Source organism: Galeopterus variegatus, unplaced genomic scaffold (assembly GCF_000696425.1).
Source record: "Galeopterus variegatus unplaced genomic scaffold, G_variegatus-3.0.2 Scaffold1558, whole genome shotgun sequence".
In the NCBI taxonomy this organism is placed as follows: Eukaryota; Metazoa; Chordata; class Mammalia; order Dermoptera; family Cynocephalidae; genus Galeopterus; species Galeopterus variegatus.
In genome coordinates this window covers 1-9,897 of record NW_007727669.1, presented here as the reverse complement: position 1 = coordinate 9,897, position 9,897 = coordinate 1, and the positions used below count along the sequence as shown (strand labels likewise).

The window sequence follows — 9,897 nt, the reverse complement described above, 5'->3', positions numbered from 1 at the left end:
AACACCATTTCCACTGCCAAATCAGCAAACATTTATTAAGATCATAATATCTAGTGCTAGCCATGCACATTGGTAGGTGGTGCTTCTAGGCTAGCACCGTTCTTGATGCTTGCATCCCTTCACTCCTCGTGAAGTAGGTACTGTTATCCCCATTTAGTTCCCCATGCGGAAACGAGAACACTAAGACCAAATACCTTTCCCAAAGCCACACTGCTGATGTGCAGTGCACCTGCTTAGCGGCAGGTGGAAATGTGAGAGAAAATGTGAGAGAATATAAAACATTCCTGGAGGGCAGTTTGTAAACACATACCGACAGCTAAAAGATCTTCATTCCCTTTTACCTAGTAATTCTACTTCCAGGAATCCGTCCTGAGAAAACAACCATGGTTGGGCCATTTTGTTCTCTGCAGCACATGAAATGACAGCACACCCATTATGAAGCTGGGCTAGGTTGCGTCATAATGCACGTTTAGCATGTGAAATGACAACGGAAGCTAGCCCATAACAGACGCTAAATGAAAAGCTACAAAAGTATGTATATGATATGTATACACGAATATATCACAATAGACCGTGATTTCTGCAGGCGGTGGACGGTGATTTTTAATTTCCACATTGTACTTTCCTGCTTTCTACGTATTAATTTTCTAATCGGAAACGAAAGTCAAGCGTCTTGCTTGTGTGTCTGATGCAGAGTTTCCAGGACGTGGGCCCGGGCCTTGGGGTGGGGGTGTTGGCTCAGAAGCCGGGAGCCCCGAGGCGGGTGGGGAGCGGGAGGCAGGAGGGGCCCTCGGAGCGACCCTCGCGGCCCGGGGTGGCGCCGGCGGGTTTCGAACGCCCGGGAAGCGGCGGCTGGGTGGGCAGCCCCGCCCGGCCCCGGGTCCGAGTCGGAGCCTCGCGATGGCGTCCGCGGGCGAGACCTCTGAGCGGGCCAGAGCGGGGAGCCGGGACTCGGGAGAGGGAGAGTGCAGAGAGGCGCAGCCCGGGCCAAGTGCACGCGGCTCCCCGCAGCGGCACGGGAGAGACCCCCTGAAGATCACGTGGAGTGACGCGGAGTCCAAGTTGCCCAGGTGGCCGGGGAGCAGGGGGCCCGGCGGCGGCGCGGGAGAACCCGGGCCAGCGCCTCCCTGCAGCGGGCGGGGGTCAGGGCTTCCCTCCTCGCTGCCCTGCCCACCAGCCGGCCGGGCCTCTCTGCAAGCGACCGCCCGCGCCATGCCGCACGGTAGGTCGCCCCTCCGCGGGGCAGCCCCTTCCTCGCTCACCCCCGCGTCCTCGCCGACTCTAGCCCGGCCGAGGAGTCCGACCAGAGGGCGACTGCGAGCCACTATGAGCTGTTCGCGGCCACTGTGGGCAACGTGGAATGGTTGCGGTTCTGCCTGAATCGGGATCGCGGGGAGATCCTGGCCGACGACAAAGTAAGGCCTTGGAGTGAGGGATAAGGACTGAGGTCCCCCCACCCCGCAAATTGCACCTCACATAGCGGTCACCTGGCGAAGATCTGACTCGGGGGGCATCCAGAGATGTCCTTTTCTGTGCAGATAGCCCTAATTCCCTTCCTGGCCAGGAGGACCATTTGGGGCAGGGAGGTAGGGTGAGCTGATGAGCACACACCAGGACTGGGAAAGGGGTGTAAGCCATTTTCTGGAGGCAAAGGGAAGACGGGAAAGGTCACCCCAAGAAATTGCCATATGGGTCAGTTGTGGACCCTGGGGCCCTGATCCGGCTCATCCTCTCCTGCCCTGCTCTGGACCCCACAGGGCTTCACTGCCATCCACTTCGCAGCCCAGCGGGGCAAGCTAGCATGCCTGCGGGTCTTGGTAGATGAGTACAAGTTTCCTGTGGACCTGCCCACCAAGAATAGCCAGACCCCCTTGCACCTCGTCATCCACAAGGACAACAAGACCATGGCCCTCCCCTGCATTCATTACCTGCTCAAGAAAGGGGCTGCCCTCAATGCGTGAGTCCAGCCTGCTTCAGGAGGGAGGCCTGGAGCCTGGGCAGACAGGAACCCTGCTTCCAGGCAGGCAGATCCATGCAGGACAAGCAGAGGTGCTGTTGAGAGTGAGGAGGATTGGATCCCACACAGAGCAGTCAGCGAGCCCATGTGGTGTAGTGGTTAAGTGATCAGACTTTATAGGAGGACAGGCATAGTTCACATCAGTTTTGCCACTTGCCAGCAAACAGCGGGAGCCTAGTCACTCAGTTTCTAAGCTTCAGTGCTCTGGTTCCCAAACTGATGTGTACATCGGAATCACCTGGAGAACTTCAAAAATACCAATGCCTGTCTTCTAATCCAAAGGCTGTAATTTAATGGCTCTGTGGTGTGGCCGGGGCTTTGGAAGTCTTAAAAGATCCCCAAGTGTTTCTAATTTGCAGCTAAGTTTGGGAACTACTGCCTCAGTGCCTTCAACTGAAATTTGGGAAGGTGACAGTGCCTATCACATGGGACTACTGTGATAATTGAGAAAGTGCATGGCATATAGGAGACTGCATTCATTCAAAATACTTATTGAGAATGCACTGTGTGCTAAGCACTATGCCAGAGTTGGGGAATACAGCAGCAAACACAGACATGATCCCTGCCCTCTTGAAGGTGACATACCAGTGCAGGAGCAGACAGTAAATTAGCAAACAAACAAATAAACAATATCCCAACAAACATGGGAAGTGGTTATGAGGGACATAAAAAGTGTGATGGGGTGGTGAGTAAAGGGGGCAGGGGGAGAATCTATTTTGAAAGAGGCCATCACCTCTAAAGAAGTGACATTTAAATTGCAACCTGAAGACTGAATGAGCCAGCCATGCAAAGAGCCAGGGAAGTGTTCCAGGCAGAGGGAACATCCTATGCAAAGGCCATGTGTTGGAAAGAGTGGGGTAAGGTCAGAGGATGAGGTTGAGGAGGAAGCAGGGCTCAGGTCATGCAGACCTTGTGGGCTATGGTGAGGCATGGGGTGGCGGGCTGGTTGGTTTGAGTGGATGAGGTTAGTGGTCTCTGAACCAACCCAGCTCTCCTTCCACAGTTCTCAACTGTCACATACCTCCTCTAAACAGATTTTTACTGTTCATCTAGTCCATTCCCTCCTTCTACAGTACAGGAAATTGCAGTAGAGTGGAGAAGGGTCAAAGCTAGGGTCACCCAGTGGGCTAGTGGCAGAGCAGTGATTTAAGCTGGTTTGCCCACCTGTCTGATGGGCAGATGCTCTTTGTCCTTCCTTTCTGCCCTCTTCTCTCCTGGTGGGGCCCTCCACAGTCGGACATGCAATGGCTCCACACCCCTGCACCTGGCAGCCCGTGAGGACCTGCTGGACTGTGTGAAGGTCCTGGTGCAGAGTGGCGCCAATGTCCATGCCCAAGATGCTACGGGCTGCAAGCCCATTGACTACTGCAAAATATGGAACCACCACGCTTGTGCCCGGTGAGAGTATGAGAATCACCTGCAGTCTGGCACCCTCCTCCCTCTTGCTTAGCCCTTCCCCTAGGGATCTCACCCAAGGATGAGCTTTTAAGGGGAGGGTCTGGGAAGCCAGATGGCTGGGGGATAAGTCTGCTGAGGAGGCCCCCTGCCCAGGATATTATTGGCAGAGCCTTCCCCAGGCCTCACGCTTTGGTTTAAGCATTGCCTTCCTTCCTTACCCTTGGGCCCTGGCTCCTCAGCAGGAGACCAAGTCATCAGACACATTCCTCTTTCACCTCCAAAGAAGTAGTTAGCCAGAGGGCCCCTGGGCAGTGGGCATGGGTCATCCTACTCATCTCATCTCTGACAGCTCCTCCCACCCCCATCCAGAACCTCAGGGACAGCTGGTCTGCCCAGCCCAGGTGGAAGCTCAGTCACTTTGGGATAACATGCCCCCACCTTGGCACCAGGTTCTTGAAGGATGCCATGTGGAAATGGGACAAGAAGGACTTTGCCCGGGAGATGGTGAAACTGGAGAGGCTGAAGGACCAGCTGGCCCTCATGGAGCAGAACTACCTAATTGAGTATCAAGTAAGGGGTGGGCTGGGCGGAGGCACCAGCACCAGCTGCTATCCAGGCCTGTGGGCAGAGAAGGCAGTGGCCCATGTGTTGTGGTCAGAAGAGTGGCTGGAAGCACTCCTACCCAGAAAGAGCCTCCCTCTGCCCATACACTGACTGAAATTCCACACTTACAAACATTCCTTTAGGTCAAAAGCTTTGTCCTGTGTTAGAAAGCAAAGACAGCTTAAATTAGCAAATTATTTAAGTTTCTCTCTTAGTGCACTGCCTCCTTCAGTATGAGAATCTCGAATGAAACCAGGCCCTGCTTGTAATTGGGACTCACACTCTGGTTAAAAAGAAGAACCATCCTTTTTCCTAACAGACACTGCACACTCACTCTGTGCTAGGCACCTGCTAGACCTTGAGGCTCCAAAGATGAGCAAAATGGGCCCCCCACTCAAAGGCTTACAGTCTAGTAGAAGAGGCAGGTTATATTCCCACAGAAGAGGAGGGGGTCCAGGAGGGTGTCAGAAGGGATGATAGTCAAGAGGAGTGTTTAAATAAGATGGGCAGCAGTTGGCCATATGAAGCAGGGAAGAGCTGACCAGGCAGAATGAGTAGCCATGTGGAAAGGCATAGAGGCACATGCAAAAACAGAGTGTATGCAGAGGACCGCAAATACCGGACAGCTGGGGGATCAGACATGAGTTGGAGATTGACGCGCTAGAGATTTGGCAGGATCCCAGATCAATGAAAGACCTTGACGGAGGAAGAAAGGGGATTTTAAGCAGGTATAATTACATAGGATGCAAAAAATAGAAAACACAGAAAGAAGATGCTGGGAATATTAAGTGAATCCTGAAGTGGGGAGGGCTTCAGGGCTGGCAAATCCAGTACTCCAGCTGTTTCAGCTGCATTTCTCTTCAGTTTTCTCAGCCCAAGCCTCCTCTGTTGTCCTTGTCATCAACCCTCACAGTCATACAGAGGGCTTCAGGGCTGGCAAATCCAGTACTCCAGCTGTTTCAGCTGCATTTCTCTTCAGTTTCCTCAGCCCAAGCCTCCTCTGTTGTCCTTGTCATCAACCCTCACAGTCATACGCCTGTCCAAAGGAGGCAAAGCCCATCTGTTTCCTATGGCTCTAACCTTTCCCAGAAGCCCCTTGCAGATCTCCCCTCATCCCTTATTGGCTTCAAGTAGATCATGTGTCCATCTTGTTCCAATGGCTGCAACTAAAGGAAAGCAATATGCTGATTGACTTAGGTCTGGGACAAGGCTGATGGAATTATTATGATTGGCTTAGCCTAATCAGAGCCTACCCCTAAAGCTGGGTCAATTGCTTAGCAACAATCTGGGAGTGAGATACTGAGACAACGGGGGTGGGGGAGACTCCTCGGCAACAGATGGAAGGGTCAACTCCAGTGGAGACAACGACAGAGCTGGACCGAGTAGTTGCCACCCAGCCTGGAGAGCCAGCCAGCTGTATCCTCCCCTACGTGACTTCTCAAGGCCCACCTCCCTTCCAAGAAGCCTGTCCAGATTAGCTCTTCCTAATTCCAGGCCTTCCAAACCTTTCTGCTTTTTCAGGATGCAGTTTGCATTTCTCATGTGCCTTTCTCCCTGTCAAACCAGAGACTCCCTTATGGCAGGAAACGTCTCCACAGTCAGACTAGGGATTCCTTTTGCGGGGAGGAAGTTTGTCTCCCCATAAGACTTGTTTTTTTTCAGGGCAGGGACTGTCTCCCCTCGCAAGTTAAAGGCTCACCTATGGCAGAGGCTGTATCTCCCCCAGCAGGCTGGAGGTCTCCCTTATGAGAGAGGCTTTGTCTCCGTCATCAGCCTAGGGGCTCTCTTAGGACAAAAGCTGTCTCCTCCACCAGAACAAAAGTTCCCATAAGGCAGGTGTTTCTCTCATTAGACTCAGGGTTTCCCTGCAGTGAGGACAGTATCTCACCAATCAGACCTGAGCTTCCCAAAGGCTACAGACACAGGGCCTACTTCCACAGCAGCACAGTGGGAGCAGCTCTCCATGACTGTCTTGTTCCCTCTGTTGCAGAAAAAGCAAAAAATTCTGAGAGAAGCCAATTTCAAGAAGTGGCTCCATTGCAAACTGCTGCACCAACGCCACTCCCTGGCACCCAGTACCAAGCAAGCCCAAGCCATCGCTGTCTCTAAGACCCCAGAGTACCAGGGGTCAAAGCCTTTCAAGAGCTTCCATCCCTCCATGGAGCTGCAACTGCAGCCCATACCACAGCCCGCGGTGACGCTCAAGCCCTACTACAGTCAGCCCGCGGTCAAGAGACCCATGTTGTGGAATCTTAGCAACAACCCTGCCACATTCCCCACCACTGATATCAACTACCCACAGGGCATCCGCTTGGGCGTGCATCCAGACCCCAGCCGGGAGCATGACTTCAGCAGGTTCCTGAAGGTGATGCCCGATGGGCACGGTGGTGCACAGCTGCACACAGTGGATGGCCACTGGGTGGCGCCCGTTCCTCGGCTACCTTTTGAGGTGATGGTCCGTATGCTGCACCCACGGAGACGGCCATACAGGATGAAGGTGCCCCAGGGCTTTTACCCCATCAGCATGAGGAAAGGACCCCACAAGCGACACTTGGGCGATGACACCTTCTGGACCGACACCCTGGCCATGAACCTGCGTGAAACATTTGACGAACCCTTCCTGGCAGCAATGCAAGCTCATCAAGGGCTCCCAGCCCTGCCCTCCTCCAAAACCACCCCATAAAGTTATTTTGGTAGCCTCTCTACCTGAGGCAACCCAGTGAATGCTGAAGTGTGGTGATTAATGTTGAGGGTGAGGAGGAAAGGGGGAGAAGTACCTATGGGTTTCCCACCCCCAAGTTCAAAGATAGGAGCCAGCCCTCCCCCCACCCCCATTCCCACTCCCACATCCCACCCCCTATCAAAAGCCAAGACCCCAGTCCTCCCTTCTCTCTGCAAAATCTCTTGGGCCCCAGGGAATCCAAATTAGGGCAGAGCCCCAAGGTTCAGAATGGGGGTCAGTCACTATCCTGGGGGAAAAAAGTGACACTTTGTAAAAGTGACACTTTGGCAACCCCACCATTTTCCCACCCCAACCCACTAGGGACAAGGCTTTCAGGATGGAGGGACCACTGGGAAATTATGTCTCTTGTTTAGATGAAGTCCTTCCTGCTGCAGGCTCTAAGCCTCACCCTTCATCTACAGATCCAGAATGGGGTAGAGGACAGCTAATGTGTCACCCTGGCATGGGCTTCTCTGCTACTATGGGCTGCCATCCCTTACTCTCAGCTGCCACTGAGGCTTCTGCAGTTCAGGGAGGCACAGGAGAATCTGTGGCTTCAATTTGAGACTATGAAAGCATGTGTACTTCCTCCAGGAATCTATCCTGGATCCCCTGCATCCCCTTGAACACATCACTACAATTCTTTCATTTAACAAACATTTATTGAGTGCTTTCTAGGTGCCAGGCAGCAAGCCAGACACTGTTGATACAAAAATTCAAGGACAGTCCTTGCCCTCAAGGAGCTTACAGTCTAATGGGGAAACAGACCATAAAGCAGGCGAGTAAGACTAGAGTGAAATGTGTGGTGTGATGGGGTGGAGTTGTGGGAGGACAGGGGACATCCAAAGCTCCCAGGAGGAAGTGAAATCTAAGCTGGAGACTTGACAGAGAAAGTACTGAGGTGAGCAGAAGAAAGAGGAATCAAAGTGGCAAGAGAGAGCCATGGCATCTCTGGAAACAGAAGGCTGGGACCCAGAGTGCAAGAGGCAAGTGATGAGGTCAGAGAGGTGAAACCAGGACACCACGAGTCTCATGAGCCAGGCTAAGGGGTATGGACTTTACCCTAAGGGCAGTGGGGAGCCATGGAAGGTTTTAGGCCAGGAGTGACTTGATCAACTGTGCATTTGAGAAAGACAACTCCAGCCATGGGATAGAGAAGCAGCAGGAAGCTGTCACAATAATCCTGGTGAAAGGTGATGCCAGTGGGAGTGGCTCAAGACAAGAGTTGTTAAGAAGATAGACTTGACAGTTTTTAGAGGCTGGATGTTGGGGGCAGAAAGAGAAAGCAGGAATAGAAAGCAGGTTTCCTGCTTGGCTCCTGAGTGAGCTTGGGGCCAAGGCAGGTACCCAAAAGGGTCAGGTTTGCAGAGGACAGCAACAAGTGCCATCTGAGCCATGAACTTCAGTTGTCTGTGCACCCAGAAAGCAGCAGAACTGTGGTTCAGATCAAGAGGGACATTGGGGCTGGTGGTCAACTCTCGATTCCTCGATAGAGTCCTTTAAGCCATCAACATTGTTGGGCTTCCCCATGGAGCCCACAACAGAACCCTGAGAGACCCCATTGTGCGTGGGTGAGTGGAGAGGTCTGCATAGGAAATTGAACGGAGCAGCCAGAAGGATAGGAAAATAAGCCACAGAAGTTCCAGGGAAATGTGACTCAAGAAGCAGGAAGTGATCAGCCCTGTCAGGTGCTGCCGAGACCCAGGAAGAGGAGATATGAAAGGGCCTGCCAGATTTAGCACAAGAAGGGCACTGGCAACCCTGGGAGAACACTGGCAGTAGAGCGAACAGAGGAGGTCAAGCCACATCAGCAAGGTAAGGAACAAAGCAGTGGACAGCGAGAGAGTAGGGCCAGCTGTGAGCCCATCAGAGAGGAAGATGCTGGCCTCCAGTGTCCTCTGCTTTGTCCATCCTGGCATGCACAGGAGAAAAGGGCCTGGCATCTCGTTCACATCAAGAGAAAACTAGTGTGCTACTCCTCCCAGGAAAAGGTATTTATAGGAGAATGGAAATGCTAAAGCCAAGGAAATGGAGGGTTATGATGGGACTTCAGGTATGATGTAGAGGAAAGATTTTCAAGCACAGGGGTCTTCCTGATGACTTAAAGGTACCAGTTGTGTGCAGTCCATCTCTGCACCTGCCAGCCTCACTTTGAGGTATAGGACATGGTCAGTAATGGCTCTCATGGGGACTTCATTCCAATGTGTACTGTTGAGCACTTGTAAGGCACTGTAGTTGGAGTGCAAGGTCAACAAATCTGGTCTGTGCCTGAGACGTGGCCTGCCTTCTTAGAAGGCAGAAATCATCTCCCCAGGAGCCAAAGACCCACGGAAGAGAGGGCCAGAGTTTGTATGCTCTCCAAGTGATAAACAGCTTCTACCAGCCCCATTTCTTAAAAGACAGGCTATAGCCCAGGCCGCCTGGAATCTTTATTTTGTTTCTCCTTGAGTCTGAGATAGGATTGAGCCAGAAACCACTCCTTTTCCCCAGAGGAAGACTTATATAAATAGGATATTATAGATGTTCTTCTGAAAATCCACCCCAGTCCTAAACTGCCCCCTCCCCCATTCCCAAATTGACAGTCACAGAGCCTTGGGGATAGAAGAGATGGAAGAAAAGGAAGGTGACTAAAAAAGGCTGCCTCCATACCCCACTGCCACTCCATGACGAGGCTCAGGTCATCTGTGCTGCCTTCTTAGAAGGCAGAAATCATCTCCCCAGGAGCCAAAGACCCACGGAAGAGAGGGCCAGAGTTTGTATGCTCTCCAAGTGATAAACAGCTTCTACCAGCCCCATTTCTTAAAAGACAGGCTATAGCCCAGGCCGCCTGGAATCTTTATTTTGTTTCTCCTTGAGTCTGAGATAGGATTGAGCCAGAAACCACTCCTTTTCCCCAGAGGAAGACTTATATAAATAGGATATTATAGATGTTCTTCTGAAAATCCACCCCAGTCCTAAACTGCCCCCTCCCCCATTCCCAAATTGACAGTCACAGAGCCTTGGGGATAGAAGAGATGGAAGAAAAGGAAGGTGAATAAAAAAGGCTGCCTCCATACCCCACTGCCACTCCATGACGAGGCTCAGGTCATCTGTGTCCCCTTCCCACTAAGGGCTACAAGAACAGTCCCTTCAGAAGGGCAAGAACCAAACCCAGAAA

General features: G+C 52.4%; 1 protein-coding gene and 1 long non-coding RNA gene across 2 annotated transcripts; one reads left to right on the top strand and one right to left on the bottom strand.

Moving 5' to 3' along the window:
* Positions 1-900: 900 nt before the first annotated feature.
* LOC103594446 (ankyrin repeat domain-containing protein 53-like) lies at positions 901-6,701 on the top strand. The gene is given in 6 exon segments (XM_008577653.1): positions 901-1,070; positions 1,178-1,415; positions 1,758-1,957; positions 3,251-3,415; positions 3,865-3,985; positions 6,009-6,701. Coding segments are annotated over 6 exon segments (1,587 nt in total).
* Positions 6,702-7,383: 682 nt separating this feature from the next.
* On the bottom strand, positions 7,384-9,767 carry LOC103594439. The gene is made up of 2 exons (XR_550854.1): positions 9,432-9,767; positions 7,384-9,024 (listed from the first exon to the last, which is right to left on the bottom strand). It is a non-coding gene; the product is annotated as an uncharacterized LOC103594439 (long non-coding RNA).
* Between the last annotated feature and the right edge of the window lie 130 nt (positions 9,768-9,897).